General features: G+C 39.1%; 1 protein-coding gene across 1 annotated transcript in view; it reads left to right on the forward strand.

Moving 5' to 3' along the window:
• sos2 (son of sevenless homolog 2 (Drosophila)) overlaps positions 1-17,958 on the forward strand; it is a 41,801-nt gene that overhangs the window by 18,471 nt on the left and 5,372 nt on the right. Inside the window, exons 6-19 of the mRNA XM_041971366.1 lie at positions 2,688-2,831; positions 4,434-4,544; positions 8,268-8,366; positions 10,533-10,660; positions 10,827-11,482; positions 11,575-11,656; positions 11,811-11,933; positions 13,573-13,685; positions 14,786-15,008; positions 15,111-15,230; positions 15,306-15,468; positions 17,259-17,376; positions 17,498-17,670; positions 17,776-17,892. Of these exons, the coding sequence (XP_041827300.1) occupies positions 2,688-2,831; positions 4,434-4,544; positions 8,268-8,366; positions 10,533-10,660; positions 10,827-11,482; positions 11,575-11,656; positions 11,811-11,933; positions 13,573-13,685; positions 14,786-15,008; positions 15,111-15,230; positions 15,306-15,468; positions 17,259-17,376; positions 17,498-17,670; positions 17,776-17,892 (2,370 nt within the window). The remainder of the gene's footprint in view (positions 1-2,687; positions 2,832-4,433; positions 4,545-8,267; positions 8,367-10,532; positions 10,661-10,826; positions 11,483-11,574; positions 11,657-11,810; positions 11,934-13,572; positions 13,686-14,785; positions 15,009-15,110; positions 15,231-15,305; positions 15,469-17,258; positions 17,377-17,497; positions 17,671-17,775; positions 17,893-17,958) is intronic.

Consider the following 17,958-nt stretch of genomic DNA (forward strand, 5'->3'; position numbering starts at 1 on the left):
AAGTCAAGTTTTTAGCAAAGCCATTTCAGCCAAATCCACATTAAGATCATTTAGAGATTACAGCTGAAACTATAATCGGCTAACTGGTGATCAGCATCATGGAGCAGTGGGAAATCCCCGCACAGATTTTTCTGTGATTTGTGTCCGTCAGATCAACCTTATCCGATGTAGACCGATCATGTTATTGAACCGTTAGATAAAACAATGGATCCAACTCCTGAAGTATGACCCAAACTCTCCTCCACGAAACTGACATTGTCTTGTTTTCACTTAAAGGTAAACTTAAAAACTAAAATATTTAAGAATATATTTATATTGAAGAAATGAAAAGTATGTCTGCAGGTTTAGAAGAAGTAAATGGAAAAGTTGAGTTTCATGGGTTGCTGCGGCTTTGTATATTTCGGGTTGGGTAATTTGTGGTATCATTTGGGTGAGGAGGCTAAACCTTTGTGAGGCCCAGAGGAATGCAGAACATGTAATTAAGCTGAGACAGGAACGACATCTGCAGCCTCCGCCAGAATAACCTCAATTATGTCTGTTGAAATGCTGCATAATCTGAAATTACTCCAATGTCAAGAAAGTGTTACTGTCAAATAATGACAGGGCTGAACTTCAGCAGTTGGTAAGCAGTTCAGACTATTTTAGGTTTCCCATCTGTCTGACTAAAAGCAGATCGCGTTGTTGTCTGTGTTTAGACCAGATTCTCACAGTCTTTTAATCAAAGGCTGACCAAAAGTATGAGCAGCATTCTGCTCCACTTCCACTTTGCTCACATATGATTTAAGAACCTGGTTGTTTTAATCTACATTAACTTTATTTACATGTTAATAGTTTGAGGCAGGAAAAAGCAGCTTTATTGGCCGATCACACCCCCACCATCTCATCCAACAATGGTGGAAATGAGCAGCCCTTATAACAGTTATCTTCATGCAGTTTAAAATTTAAAATGCTAACAACTTTATAGCAAACTTGTCTGTTCATTTCCATTTAAATATGAATTTGCAGATTTTAAAGAGTATGAGGGGAAAATGGAAAGAACAATAAGAAAAACTATATAATTGTAAAATAGATTAAAGAACCAGAGTGGATAAAGTTATAATGGTTGTATGAGAAGCTTTACGTCACCAGAAATCTGTGCAGAATCAGTCATTTGTAGCTCTGCAGACAAAAAGACGTTGAAAAGAGTTCACATGTACAGTGTTGTGAGCATGAGGGGGATTATGACATGGCAGGACAGAGCTTAACTTATAGCTAAATGCAGGCATGTTTACCTTCCTTCCAGTTTATCTGAGCATCTGTTATATTTTAAGAGCGCGTTTTAGTGTGGGATCCTAAATTTAGGCTGAGAAATACCTGATTAACAAGTATTGCTATTTAAGTTGGCCACATATTGTAATTTTCCATATGACAAGGAGCGATGTGGAGCTGCTGTCTTTGTCTGGTTGCAAAGCATCTTGGTTGGTATTGTAATGTTTAAATAGGGTCATATGATTTCTGTGATGTGGAAAATTCAGACGGAATCTCAGAATTTGACAAAAAAAAATGGAATCAGTTGTAAAACGGGGACTCACATGATGGTGTGATCTAAAGTTTTTCACTGCGTCTGAGCTAAATGAACAAGAAAACAAGACGAGTTGGCCAAGAAATAAAGAAATCCTACCCTAAGTGTCTCTAGGAAAAATGAAAAAGCATCTCCTTTTTCAGTGATGCAAACAAGGACGAGCATGGTCAGAAAACGAGAGCCGCTTCTATCAAACTCTCACTCAGTGTTGGAGCTGCAGCTGGAGGCTTTCCTGAAGATCTGTGGGGAAAAAATACGTCAGTCAATGTCCACAAAACTATTTGTAGGAGACTGCCACTTATTAAAAATAAAGATGATAATTTTTTTAAAAAGGAGGATAAAATAGGATGTTTATGACTCTTAGCTCAACTGGTTGACGCAGCCGGTGCAGGTTTGAATCCCGACCTGGAGCCTTCGCTGCATGTCACCCGTTGTGTTTCTGACCCTCTTTCCTGTCCTGTGTCATAAAAACCTCTTAAGTCAAAGTAATAATATCTTATAAGGAAAATATATTTTCTAATTGAACTGCTGAAATTTTATACATCCGACACGTAATGAGACACACCTCCCCCTGGGGAAAAAATGAGGTTAGAGTAAAACACAGCATTCTGGAAAAACGAAAACATGGAATATGAAAAAAATAAAATGGAATCTAGTAAAAATAATAAAATGTATTTAATAGGGCCGTTTTTAAAGACCAGCCTGGGAATGCTTTAACTTCATGTACTTCACTTCCATGTAAAACTGGCTGACTCTGCACAGCAATCAGCCACAAATTCCAAGTAAAATCTCTTATTGGAACTGATTCCTCATCTTCTTTGGCATCAGGATCCCTAACAGGGATGCAAGCTTGTATGTGCACGAACAGGAGTTCAGACACTTGAGTTATGAAATAGAAGAGCCTTTTTATTATTGTATTTAAAACTGAAATAAAACATGCAGCTTATATCAGCAAGGTTGTTTCAGTCAGTTCAAATAACTGGATTTTATATGTTTTTTACATTAATTATTGTCCATCTTTGGTCTCAGAGCAGATTTAAAATATTTAAATAGGACCATAAAAGCTGAATAATTCTTTGCACATGGGCGTTTTTCATTGTTTATTCATTCAGACTTTTCTCCATAGGATGTCGAGGTGATCTTCAGCAACATCTTGGACATCCACGAGCTGACGGTGAAGCTTCTCGGGCTGATCGAGGACGCTGTGGAGATGACCGCTGACGGCAGTCCTCATCCACTGGTGGGGAGCTGCTTTGAAGATCTAGCAGAGGTACAACAAACACCAAAACTTACCAGCTCAGCACCCTGATGGGGACTTTTTTTACATTTGTTTTGTATTGTAGTTGGTTGTGTGTTGATTTTTACAAAAAGCTGCATTTCGTGTGATGTGTGGCTTTAGTGAAATTTTACAACTGCATAATTGTTTGTCTACATCATTTCAAAAGCTGTTCAAACGTCACAAATAGGATAAGAAGTATGACTAGGATCGTTGTATTTTAGTTTGAGTAATTAATTCCCTGAGAAACATTTTGTTACTTAAAATGTGGAACCGTTTTAACAACCAAAAGCTATCAAACTCATCAAGTCGTTCTAGGATTTATGTCCTGGTTTCCAAAAATGAAATAAAAATTTAGTTTTAATCTGACCACAGAGGAGTTATTAGGTTATTTATTTCCATACATAATTTTGTTTTGCAGTGATATGACATTCATACATGCATACAAATTCTACATCAAATGCAGTGTAAATACAATAAACACAATAAACCCAAAAGAAAAACATGTAAAAGGTGTTCACAGTTCCACCAAATATAACACATACAAATAAGACACAAACCCATTTAAACCTTAAATAAACACATAAACGAATATATATATATATATATATATATATATATATATACACAAACTGACGGCTCAGCCTGTTTAGTTCAATAATGGCTGCAGGAACAAAGATGTTTCTGTAACATTTAGTTTCACCTTTAGGGAGTAAGAACAGTAGTTTAAGGTTTTCCTCTCCTCTAGGGACGTGTGACCGAACCATGACACCAAAAAAAGATAAAACCAATTACACTTTGCCTCAGAGCATTTTGAGTGAGCTTTGGTCCAGAGGAGATGGCGTCTAACCTGCATTTGGATTGCACAGTGAACAGTGATTTCTGAAAATGTTCCTGAGCCCATACAGTGATCTGCAGTAGAGAATCATGTCTGTTTATAATGCAGTGCTGCCTGAGATCCTTTCCCTAAATACACTTGTATCTATATTATACACTATAGATGTTATCTTCAAAGTCTTCACAATTTTTGTTCCACAATTTTTATATCTTTTCATCTGAGAAGCTCTGTCTCTCTGAAATGCTCTTTTTATACCCAGTCATGTTGCTGACCTGTTACCAGTTAACCTAATTAGTTGTCAATTCTCCTCCAGCTGCTCTTAAATTTGTGCCAGTTACTTTTGCAGCCTTTTGTTGCACCTGCTCTAACTTTTTACAGATGTGTTGCTGCCATCAAATTCAAACTAAGCAAATATTTTCACTGAAATGGTCAAATGTCTCAGTCACAACACCTAATATGTTGTTTATGTTCTATTGGGAATAAAATTAGAATTTATGAGATTTGCAAAAACGTGTACTTTTCGTCACAACTTTTTGGGAATTGGCGTTGTATATTGGTCTATTTAATCCACACAGGAGGCATACCAGCACTTACTTTTTCAAAGTTTATCAGTGTTGTAAAAACTGTAATTTCCATTAATTCTCAACTCATAAAGCAGTTCTCTGTGAAATACCAGCAGCCTATTTCTGTGAGAATGAGCAGGCATCCAAGCTTGATATTTCTAGCATTAATGCTTGGATTATTTTGTTTGTTTATAGGAGCAGGCGTTTGACCCGTATGAGACTTTGTCCCAGGATATCCTCAGGAGGGATTTTCATGAGCACTTCAACAACCTGATGTCACGACCAACAGTTGGCCTCTACTTCCAGGTGAGATAACCGAAGTCTGTCTCTGCATAAGCCAAATCTTTCAAAAGTAAATATAGTGGGGGGGGTTGAATATGAAAATACAAGTAGGTTGTTTGCGTGTTCACACCCAGCAACAGTGTCTCAGTATTTGTTCCTGTTAGTCTTAAGTTAAGCTGAATGTCAGGTGGAATTCCTCTCAATATCTTTTAAGGGCATGTCATGACATATTCAGCGTCCTGTGTACACTTTATTCACTGCTGCTGTTTTGTTTTATTTGGACATTCCTCAGAAGAACAGCATTGAATTAGCCTCAGTGGGGTGCAGTTTGGCAGCCTTTGAAGATTAAATGTTTGCTGGTGTTTTCTCAGGCCAAAGACCAGCATCAGCTCCAAACTCCATAACAGTAACAGTATTTACACAGTGAGCCCATTTTCTGCTCCTATTTTTAACATCTTGAGCACAAGTGTCCAGTTTTGATTAATTATACATAAGCCCCCCCGTGAATCTTCTCACGCTGCCTGTTCCGAGTGAAGTCAAAAACAGACTTGCTGAAAGGCCGTGCTGCACCCATACTGTATTTCAGGTTAAGGCCCCGCTGTGTTTACTCGAGAACCACCAGTCTAATCCCCGTTATATCAACACTACTGCCACTGTCCCCTGAATACTTACAGCCGGTGTTTATTTTCACATGCTCATTGTGTGAGAGAGGGGGAGAAGGAGCACAGAAGGTAAAAACCACATGGGGTTATTTGTATGCTATATATATATAACACAATGTTTCATTAAGAAGAATAAAAACTGGTGTGTTTCACAAACCAACAGAAGTTGACTGAACACACACACACACACATATATATAATTTTAATTGCAATTAATCTCATAAAATGTTGCGATTAATTGCAAAACGTACTTTTCCTTCAAAAGAAGGCCTTCTGCTTTCTGAAGACAATTAAGTAAGTTTTTGGTTTAAAAATACTAAATCAGGATGCTGCACACACACACACACACACACACACACACACACACACACACACACACACACACACACATATATATATATATATATATATATATATATGAAGTCTCTTTGTATTTTAATGTATCCATCCTTGCTTTCTCTGATAATGTCGTCTTTCTTTGCTGAGTCAACTGTAAAGCCAAAACGGCCAGTGTATTGATATGCAGATGCTGGTGTATGACGTAGTGCCTCAAAGCAAAACACAGCTGTGACGTTATGCCCTAGGCTTGAACACAAAGTTATTAAGTGTAATATGAATGTCAGTTTGCTTTCACAATGAGTTTTAAGGTCGGAAACTTATGTAATAGTAGTAATGGATTAGATTTATATAGCGCTTTTCAAGGCACTTAAAGCACTTTACATTGTATTCATTATTAATTCACTCCTCATTAATACCTAGTGGTGGTGAGCTACATGTGTAGCCACAGCTGCCCTAGGGCAGACTGATGAAAACGTGGCGGCCAATCCGCACCAGCGGCCTTTCCGACCACCACCGAACATCCATACACATTCATACACCAGCGATGCCCCGGCAGTAATGTAGTGTTGCTTTAAAGTGAAAAACGGTTCAGATCAGAAGTTGTGTTCAAAAATGTCAAACATGAGTATGGAAAACATTTTTTATGTGGTATATAAAGGCAAATATCAAGTATATGACAGCCAAAAAAGGCCGAGATCCCTAAGGATTAGGATGATGAGTCATTTAACAAACATTGTTTTGATAATCAACTTTTTAGTCATATTTTTATTTGTTCAAATTGTTAGTGTTGGGCTGCAAGCTGGGAACTGTTGCTCTGGCCAAACCCAGTGTTGAAGATGTCCTCATAGTATACTGGATAATATGATATACAATGCATTTCTCGCTTCGTTTTCACCTCTTGCCTCCAGTAATCATTATTGTTTGATACAGAAACACGAATTTCCAGATGACGTAAACCAGCAGGTATTTTCAGTATAAATTCATCAGCCATAATACTTTTTTCAAACGGGTTTGCACAAATGTCTGTGTGTGTCCAGGTTATCATTGTAAGTGAGAATTTGTTCTTAGTGGACTTATCTGGTTAAATAAAGGTTATTATGTGTGTCCATGTTAATCATCAATGGTCCCAGTGGTGCATGATGTAATGTCAGCGCTGTATCAAGGGACATCCCTGCATCATCTTTGTACAACACAAACTGTTATGTAGACCCTTTTATCCACAGCCCCTGGAATAAACACATGAATGAGGCCGTTTTTGCTGTAATGTGGATCAAATCTGTGACGATAGCATCATTAAAGCCCAATCTCTCTCCCTCCTCCTCAGATTTTGTCCCTTTGCATGCGCTTTGTATTTCCTCTTCCATCATTCTTGACTTGCTGGCTCTCTTCCCTCCCCCTCTGTCAGATAGATGTGTCTGTCGAGCACTCAGCCCCTGCACTCTGCACCGTCTGGTATTGTGGGTAAATTACATCGGCTTTTAAAAATAGAACAGGCAGCCACACTGCAGGTCATTTTTCTCCTGGGGAGGAAAAGGAGGAGGGGTGGATAGCTCAAAGCACATTTGATGTAGAAAATAAGCTGCAAATTAAGATGGCAAAAGACTGCAACATGAGTGCAAGCAGTGCCCGTACCTCTGAAGTGGGAACATGTTTTGCTTGGAGTCATTGTGTATTGTATAACTAGTGCTTTGTGTTTTATATTTAGGCTCCAATCCCAGTGATGCAAGCTGATGTAAAAGTAGCTTCTGTTAAACTTTGATATTTTAAATGGTCAGAAAGTCACCTTTTTTATGGTTTACTTATCTACTGTAGCTGTGTTTCATAAATGTCATATCTTGGTTTAGTAAAATCTGGGCATGCCTAGCTGAAGTACAAACCTGTGGTATTCACCCACTTTATCTGTGCACAGGTGTGTCATCAGCTCCAGTTAACATGAAATAAGATTTTAGATGATGTAATGATGTCAAATACACTGAGAGTTGCCATTCTGCACTCTGCCTTAATTCACAGTGCTAATGTGCATAGACAACTTGTAAACCCTCAGGATGGTGACATATCAATAACATGATCTAAACTTGGGTCATTGTTCCCCTGCTGTCCGTCAGTGTGCGTCAGACAGTTGATAAGCTGATAGCTTTCTTTTCTATGGACATGAGTCCCCTGCCCCCCCCCAAACACAGACACTGTGGCCGCTGCTGTGGAGTCTGAGTACCAGCATATTGATTCTGAGTCGTCTATCGGGGGATCAGGAGATTAAAGTGGATACTATGACACCCCCCTCCCTCCCCTCTCCAGTTACCATGCTGCTTTACTTGTTCAACTGCCTCTTCCTCACACTTGTCGCTGTAGCCTCATATGATCCAGTTTCACATTTATAAGCTGAAACCTTTACATTTTAATTTTTTTTTCTTTTCTTTAAATCATTTGCCGTGTTGCTTAAATATATTATATTTATGATTTCATGTCTGGCTCCTATACAAGACAAAACAAGACGTGGACACCATGTAACATTTCACACAGAACCCATTTGAAAATTAAAAGAAAATTTTAAATTTCCTTATAAAATTAAACCAGAAAACCTTTTAATTGGTTTTATTTATTTTCTTATAAACATTTTTACTTACTTGGATTTTGGTAGGCTGCAAAATTAAGTCTTTTTTCTTCTTTTTGTAAAAAGTCTCATAATGTTATCTTACTATTTTATCACTTGCAGTTTCAACATGTTTTTTTTTGTGTGTGTCTCCAGTCAGTTGCAGATGGCTTTAAAGAAGCTGTCCAGTATGTCCTCCCCCAGCTGATGATGGTCCCCGTGTACCACTGTATTCACTACTTTGAGCTACTGCAGGTTTGTACTGGTTAGGGACGTCATTAAAAAAAAAGATTTTCTTACTACGATTATTTTCAAATAACTGATATTACGATGATCACAATCATTTTGCATTTATTTCCCAACACTAAAAATGTGTAAAATCACATGAACACTCCCTAAAGATCCTTTAAGTTTAATTTATTTACATCTTTTGATGCCAATATAACAAAATAATGTAGCATCAAACTAACCAAGAACGCTCTCTGCTCTGTAAACAGTAAATAACTACATATTAACTCTGGATTTCTCTCAGAGAAAAAGACGGAAAACACTGCAGGACCTCTACCTGGACTTGGGAGGCTTCTTTCTAGAAATTACATTATAAAAATTATTTTGAACATTTTTTTAACCTTAGTAGAGACTTTAAAAACATCTATCTAGCTTTGTCTTCCAGCTGTCCTTTAACAGAATAGCTGCTGTTAGAGACGGAAATAATCCTGGAACAGTGAAAATAAAGAAACAAGGACAGATCTGAAATTAAATGTGGTTTATTTTACAAAAGAAAAAGCATCTACCTCTTGCTGAGTCGACCGTTTGAACTGTGAAACTATGAGTCAGTAAAGTTTTTGACTTTTTGGTTTTTCCCATCTGTATAATATAACGTTCAGTGAATTAACTTATCGCGTTGCGCTGTAAACACAAACTGAGTCATATACAAATGAAATGATAACATTTAATTTCAATGTCTTTTTCCTCCCTTATAATCAGTCGCATTAATGTCAAGCAAACCAAAAATCCACCCAAGTGATTATACGGAAAGCATGAAAATTCAAGCACAGTCTGCGCAGCCTGCCAGCCTGGCACAAAGTAGACCTAGCAGTTTATCCACTACTAGCGGTGCAGCCACACGACCAAGACAGCAGTCAATGCGTCATCGTTTGCAGCCATTGCGCTCTGCGAGCAGCATTCAAAGAGGAAGAAAAGTTTTGCTTCAGTTTGAATTACATCGGGGCTTTTGGGGAGTCCTTTTTCAGGCATGTGCCTTCACAAGTCACGTGTACTCGCATACATATAAATAAACTAGCTCACGTAACGCTGTCAAAAATATGGTTACCACCAAAAACTGCCACTACTGTCTTCAGTAGGGGGGTTAGGGTTAGATGAGATTACGCATCACAGGAAGGGTGGTACTGATTTGGGATCATCACATCCCAGCCATTTACAGCTTTTGGGGTGAGCTGTGCTTGAACCGGTGTTATGTTGAGGTCTGTTCCCCCTCCAGCGCCGCCGAAGCTTCATCCCGTCTGCACACAGCAAGAAGCACTCGCTACAAACACGTTCCAGACACTCGTTTCACAGAGTTTCTACAGAAAAAGTAAAAGCCCAGAAAGTCTCTTTTTATAGCTTTTCTTTTTATTTTAATGTTTTAAATTTTATAAAGTTGTTAAAAAAAAAACTGACTTTCCTTCACAATCTGGAAGTGCTGAGACTCAGATCCTGCATTTTGTCTGTTCCTCACACCTGATGGCTGGAAATTCATTCATCTAAACACCTGTGTTATAAGAAAAGCGGCTTCACACAGCTTTGAAATTCATCCTTCCCACTTGTTTCCTTTTTAACAAATAAATCCTGAAATTTTGATTTTGATTTTTCCTTTTTTGTCTTTTTTTATTTATTTATTTTTTTATTCCATCACCGTTAAAATATTTATTCTAAATATCAAATTTAAGTGCAGCTGTGTAAAGACAACAGCTTATTTGTTTAAATTGTAACCAAAAGTTACTTTATGTCATATAGGGTTATGTCACACAACTTGTGAATAAATTATTAAATTTTGTGAATAACAGTGCAATTCACTGCAATTGACAAATTGCCCAGCAATAATTCTGTCACATCATCGTGCTAGATTTAGAGAAGCTACCAGTCCATGACTGAAACACATGGTGCATGTGATGTACCTCAAAGCTTCTAAATATCACATCAATAAATTTAAGTTTTACTTGTTTTTATTGCTGGATTTTTCTTTTTGTGTTGTTATGAATGTTAAAGCTGCTTTAATCAAAATAACCTTGAAGTCTGAATAGTGTTGCAGGGCATCGTATGTCCATGTGTGATACAGCAATTGTTAAATGTGGAAAAGTATCTTTGAGCTTCTGTATCAAGAGAAATGTATAATGGAACATTTTTCTGGCACTTTTACAGCAACTTCAGGAGCACAGTGAAGACGAAGACGACAGAGAATGTCTGAAACAGGCAATTACAGCTCTGATTAACCTTCAGTGTAGTGTGGACCGCATCTATGCCAAGCACCAGCCTCGACGTAAACCTGGGTACGTCCTCATCCTCAATATGATGGTCATTTTTGCCACATCCAGAAGTTTCACATTTAATGCAAAGCAGATTAGTTTAGCATGGATGCATCCAGTAGTTCAATCTTACATGTTTTTTGATTGTTGTGTGAGCTTGTACTTACTAAACTCCACTCTTCCCTCGCAGTGAGCCCATGTACCGCCTGTACAGCCGACAGGTTCGTAGCAAACAACTGGCCATCAAGCGTATGAACGAGATCCAGAAAAGCATTGATGGCTGGGAGGGGAAAGACATCGGCCAGTGTTGCAGCGAGTTCATCCTTGAGGGGCCACTTTTACGAGCTGGTGCTAAACACGAGAGACACAACTTCCTGTTTGACGGCCTGATGATTAGCTGCAAGGCCAATCAGAGTTCCCGGCTCCCAGGGTCAGGTAGCAGTGCGGAGTACCGCCTGAAGGAGAAGTTCGTGCTAAGGAAAATCCGCATTGTGGACCGCGAGGACTCTGTAGAGCTGCGGCACGCTTTTGAACTCATAGGCAAAGATGAAAACTGTGCAGTTTTCTGTGCAAGGACAGCAGATGAGAAAGCTGCATGGATGGCAGCACTGGTGACTCTTCAGTACCGCTCCACTTTGGATCGGATGTTGGACACCGTGCTGCAAACGGAGGAACAGGAGCATCCTCTAAGACTGCCCTCTCCGGAGGTTTACCGGTTTGCTGTGGAGGACTCTGAGGAGAATATAGTGTTTGAGGACAAAATCCAGAGTAAAACTGGTATCCCCATCATTAAGGCTGGCACAGTGGTCAAGCTCATAGAGAGGCTCACCTACCACATGTATGCTGGTAAGCCTCTGCAGCAGCTCCACGACTGCAAACAATTCAGTTTTATTATGTTTATCAGATCAGTTTTACATGTATTGTTTGATCTTTTTTAGATCCCAACTTTGTGCGCACATTTCTTACCACCTACCGATCATTCTGTACACCACAGGATCTCCTCGTCCTGCTGATGGAGAGGTAAAGTTTACCAGAACAGCTATTCACTAACCATACAGCTTTTATATTGTTGGAAATGCTGTCTTTATATTTTTAAACCGTCCAGGCCGCTTTCTGTGTTGTGGACAGTCTAACATCTATAGATGTCATTTGTCTGACATACATATTTTTTCAGGATTGAGATCCCTGAGCCAAAACCAACTGAGGAGGATCGGGAGGCTCTCTGGAATGATGATCAGCTAATGGCTGCTGAGCTTCAAAGGTTTCGAAAGGAGTATGTGCAGCCAGTCCAACTCAGGTACATGTACAGCACGACCAAGCTGATCCCTCATGTGTTCAGTTGGGTTAAGGTCTGGACTCACAGCAGGTCATTATATCCTCTAAATTCTGGGGGAACTCAGTGATGATCCTGGCTCTGTGGGGGAGAGTGTCATCATCCTGGAGGATGGACTTTGGTCCCAGATTCTGGATAGAAAGAAGCACCACTGACTCCAGAATCTCATTCTGATATGTCTTGTCTCTTAGTCAGGTTGTAGTCCTACATCTGTGACTGACATACGCCTGGCAGCACTCGAATCTCAAAACAAGAGTAAATACCAACAGGAGACTATTGCAGGGGGTGGAGTATTACCCACACATTTAGCTGTATTACTCCTTTAGCAGAAGCATAATGCTTATAAGTCATACAAGGTTCAAGGTTGCTTGATTAATACCTGTGGGTAGACTTGTTTTTGCAGAAACAATGGTAGCATGTGCGTTCCCTAACAAAACAAAAACATGCACTGAACCTGACAAGGCAGGTGCTCGATCGAGTGACAAAAACAAAGTGCTCAGTGCTCCGCTATTAATTAATATAACAGCAAGGACAAGTAAAAAGATAAAATACTATAAATGAAATTAAGATGGATAAAAATAAACACAACATAATAACAACAATAGAAAACCTTTGGGATACCTTGTTGTGAAGGTGGCTAATCACCTTATTATTAAAGGGGACAAATAGCAGACCAAACACAAGTTTACTTATGTTTATTTGATTCACAAAGGAATTAAAAGATGTTTATTTTTAAATGATTGTTTTTATTTATTAGCGTGACCCCTTCTTTGTTCTTCTATCTTTTGACCAATGGTGACCAGGTTTTTTATATTAACGTTCGTTCATTCATTCATTCTGAAGGTTTTTATGTTCTTATTTATATCCTAGCCTTAGATGAGTCTAGCATTTTCTAGAGTCTTTTTGTGTCTGTTACTGTGTTTTGTTTTTTCTACAAAGGATGACCTCTCCTTTTTACTGCAAATCAAATCTACCTTCGGGTATCAATAAAGTTACTATACCTTTTTAAATAATGTAAACCGTGAAAAAAAAATCTTTTTACATCAGCTGCTTGGCTTTGTGTAATCAGCCATTAACTAATTCTGTTTTTATATTTGTAATCTTCATTTTGAAAGTCTTTAAATTTGAAAAAATGAAGAAGATAGATTTTCTCTCCTTTTTTGTTCTCCCCTTTTAAGGCCCAGCCGATCTAACTCAGTTGCAGAATTGCTTTTTTTTATTACAGTAGAAGTTGCATCCTTATAAGGTGTAACAGAGCCATGGCTAATAATAAAAGTACCTTAGAAAACGGAGAGCTTGCCAATATGGGGCAGAGCAGAGCAGCTGTAGTAAACTCCCTTTCAAATGCTGTTTAAGAAGAAAATGAAGGAAGCGTGGTTAGTTTGCATTGTGACATATAAGTCAGTGTTTTAATCACTCTGCATCAGCTGTGTTTTTAGGAAACACCAAAAGTTGGCAGTTGTTTTGGTTTTTTCTTTTCGATATTATATTTGGGAAGCCAAACAGTAAAAAGCCACTCGAGCAACAGAGAGTTTTTATGAATGTTTAATGGTGTTTACTACTTTGTGTGTAATAATACACATAACCACTTAATGCTTCACAGGGTTCTCAACGTTTTTCGTCAGTGGGTCGAACATCATTTCTACGACTTTGAGAATGATCCGGAGCTGAGAAGTCTGTTGGAGGACTACATCACGGGCAAAATTCAACTTCGAGGTTAGTCAAAGATGCACTCCAAAAAATCAACATTTTGCTTTTTTATAGCCGATTATTCAGCCCACAATTTCTTCTAAAGGAAAAAGTCTAACAGCAATGTAACAAGTCTGTGTGTTACAGTGCATGTAAATTAGTTGTAGGGCTAAGAAGATCGGACAATGATATGCAGTCACCGTAGACCATGTATCCAGGAAAAATTAAAAATAAATATATGCACTATTTACAATAGTGCACTTTTACATAGTCAAAGAGAGGAAGTTCATGGCTTGACTGATTGTTCATCACTTCATTCAGTTATCCACAAAAGCACAAGCGGTTTGAGGTCCAGTTAAACGGAGGGAAGTAACAGAACGGGAAGCAAAGTTCGTTTCTGAATTTGATGTAGAGCAGGGTGGTCAAACTGCGGTCCTCAAGGGTTTTAGTTATATTCTTGCTCCAACACACCTGAATAAAATCAAATGGATCCAACAGCTTCTTATCAACTTCTTCACAATAACCCATTAATTTCAATCAGGTGTGTTAGATCAGGGAAACAATGAAAACCTGCAGGATACCAGCCCTCGAGGACCAGAGTTTGACACCCCTGGCGTAGAGAGTGGGTGGTGAACGATTGTGTGGGCTCTTGGCTGCAGAGCCTCCTACCGCACCAGTAGTAGCAGACGTCAGATTAACCCACATGACATAGACACAAGCAGTAACCAGTGTGGCTCCATCACTGTAGTTGCAAGAAACCCCAGACGCTCGAGAAGCGCATGTTAGAAATACCGCATCTGTAAACACATGGTTATCAGACTAAAGTAGAAAAGTTTACATATCACAAGTATCATCTGCTAGCTAGCAGAATAACCTGTCCAAAATCAAAACAACATATTTACTAAACATTCATCTTCTTAGCTGTGTTCACCATGCTAACCATGCTTTTTTTTCCTTTTGGTTATATGTCCCTGCCTCTTATGTCTAATTTGTGCAAATGTGTGGTCACACAAAAGTCGCATAAAATGAGAAATTGTCTTACTGTGGATGTGTGGCAAATTACAGTTCACTGTTTTTGGATGACTGGCAGAATAAGGCTTTTGTATACGTTGTAATCATGTGTTTAGGCAAGTCCATGAGAAAGTGGGTCGAGTCCATCAATAAGATCATCAAGCGAAAGCTGCAGACTCAGTCAAACGGCATCAGTCACAATATCACCTTTGAGAGCTCACCTCCTCCCATCAAGTGGCACCTCTGCAGAGCGGGTCAAGTGGACTTGTTTGATCTCATGACGCTTCACCCCATAGAGATCGCCCGCCAGCTGACGCTGCTCGAGTCTGAGCTCTATAGGTGAGTCACTCATGAAGGTTTAAAGGAGCCAGTTAGCATCAACATCTAAGTGTATGAATCGCTTTCTTATTACCCAAAAGTTAAAACTTTTTTCATCCACAGAGCTGTTCGGCCATCTGAGCTGGTCGGCAGCGTCTGGACCAAAGAGGACAAAGAGAAGAACTCACCAAACTTACTCCGCATGATCCGCCACACAACCAACCTCACACTGTGGTTGGAGAAGTGAGTTATGACATTCACAGGAAAATCCAACACCGCTTTAAACTAGGTCTAACTGTGTGTGTTGGTCTGTTGCAGGTGTATTGTGGAAACGTGGAACCTGGAGGAGAGGGTGGCAGTGCTATCACGGGTCATAGAGATCCTTCAGGTTTTCCAGGAGCTCAACAACTTCAACGGCGTGTTGGAGGTGGTCAGTGCCGTTAACTCTGTCCCGGTCTACAGGTTAGACCACACCTTTGAGGTGAGTCAAGAAAACGGATCAGCAGTAAAAAGTATCAGAAGAAAAACAAAAACATGTTTTCAGTAAAAGTTCTCAAACATTTGTATAAACATATATTCCTACTGCTAGAGGAGTTAAAACAAAATTCATATATGTCTTAGGAATGGTGGCTGCACAGGGGAACGTCCATATTTTTGTCTTAACCTTCTTTAGAGGAGTCTTTCCTGGACGTGTGTCTGAGGACAGGGTCCACTTTTAAACCTTTGAGTGTGTATAATAAATACAAGGATTACTACTGCACACAGCTGTTTGTGGCAGCAGATTAAAGTTTGATCACCGACACAAACATGGAGTCCTATATAATAATTCGTTTTGAAAACTACCTCCAAGCAGACGGAAAACGCAAACAGGACAAAAAAATGATGTAGTGTGCATGCCAGGCCTATAGTGAGCGGTGAAACTTTGCAATGACACGTGCACTACATCCTCATCAGACCTGAAGACATAACAACCGCTTGTATAGATCTTAGCTTTTAACTGATTTTTATTTGATCTTAATCTAATTCATGTTTTATTCTTACATTATTTTATTACATTTATTACATTTACTTTGCCTGCTTGGTCTGGGGGTTGTTGCCACAGTGATTGCCCTTGTCCAGGTGGCTGGGGGTCCTGCACTGCAGCCCTATGGCTGGACAGTTGTGGTGGCCTCTGTGGACATGGGTGGCTGGCTCCTGCTCTGTTTGTGTGTGTGTGTGGATGTCTGTGTTACTGTGTATGAGAGAGACCGTAATGACTGTGTTTATGTGTGAAGTCTTGTGTGTTTTTAATATGCATAAATTGTTTTTACCATGTAAAGTGCTTCATAAATAAAATTGATTTGATAGAGGTGTATGGGTTATTTAGTGCATGTAATCTATGCGTCTTCACTGTTGGCGAAGACGCATAAATAAAAAATCAGGTTTTGTTTTAAAAGACCAAATAACTTTAAAAGATTTTATCAGCAGTACAAACGGAACATGTAGGTCCGCCATTGTTGTTGTTGTTGTGGTGCTGTTTGCAGGTGTAAACTTGGCCTGAGTGCGCAAATGTAAGACGATGTGACAGACATTCATGTTTACATGGCGAGGAGTCGCCCTGTGTATCTGAGGAAATTTTACTCTGGAGCCCATTCTTAAACCTTTCGTGGTTTTGTCCACCAAAAACTGTTACCATGTAAACAAGAGGCCAAAACCTAACAAAATGTTTGCGTTTCAACGTCTGTGTCGTCATGTAAACGGGGCCTCAGTGTGTGATCATCATGACAGAGAACAGAACAAAAGCCAGAAGGGTTCAGGCTGCGTTGGGTTGTGCAAACCCTGTTCTTGCCTCATGAACTGTTTATCCACTTATGTTAGCACGTTTCAGTAAATTGCTGCATCGGTTTGAGGTTTTCTTAGCAATATGTAAAGAAATGAGAGGTTACGTAAGACACAACACAGCACTGTAAATGTACAGCTAAATATTCATGTAACTTCTGATTTTATTGTAGATTTCAGTTGGTGGTTTCACAAACATTTTATGTTTTTGCTGTTAAATTCCACTTAATGTCATTTCTATCTCTTAACAAATTTCCATTAACAGAACTTGCTTTATTTAGTTGCTGAATGGCGTCTTTATGACTCATTGTTGACAAACACATTTGGCTTCGGTTTTGGGCCCAACCCTGAGCATCTCAGCCGAAAAACGTTCTTGTAACAACTGATTTATTTTGTGATCTTTTTTAGTTTAAGTGGATTTATGCTCTTTTTTTTTGTTCTTTCCTCCTGCAGGCAATACCAGAGAGGAAAAAGAAAATCTTAGAAGAAGCTGTGGAGCTGAGCCAGGACCATTTTAAGAAATACTTGGCTAAACTCAAGTCAATAAACCCACCCTGTGTGCCTTTCTTTGGTAAGTCCAATACAATGTTGTCAAGTGTGGATAAACAGAGCATTTAAAACTTGTGCAGATTCTGCTTATTTTCACTTTATCACTCACTTATATTTAATTGAATTTTTGTTTTCTTGCTTAGGGATCTATTTAACCAATATTCTGAAGACGGAGGAGGGCAACCCTGACTTCCTCAGACGCCACGGCAAGGATTTGATCAACTTCAGCAAGAGGAGGAAAGTGGCTGAAATAACAGGAGAGATCCAGCAGTATCAGAACCAGCCCTACTGTCTGAAGGTGGAGCAAGACATAAGGGTGAGACCTCCTGTTCAGGGTTTTTATTTTGGTGCCTTTTCAAAATGTTCCTATTAATTATTACTTATCTGGAATCTTAAAATCTGCCTTTCCTTTGTTGTACAGAGGTTTTTCGAGAACCTGAACCCAATGGGCAACATGAGCGAGAAGGAGTTTACTGACTACTTGTTCAAAATGTCTCTGGAAATTGAGCCACGGAACTGCAAGCAGGCTCCTCGATTTGTAAGCTGTTTTTATTCAAGTATTAAAGTGCTCAAATAGAAACTTGTCATCAGTGTGCAGTGTTTC

Source organism: Melanotaenia boesemani, chromosome 20 (assembly GCF_017639745.1).
Source record: "Melanotaenia boesemani isolate fMelBoe1 chromosome 20, fMelBoe1.pri, whole genome shotgun sequence".
NCBI lineage: Eukaryota > Metazoa > Chordata > Actinopteri > Atheriniformes > Melanotaeniidae > Melanotaenia > Melanotaenia boesemani.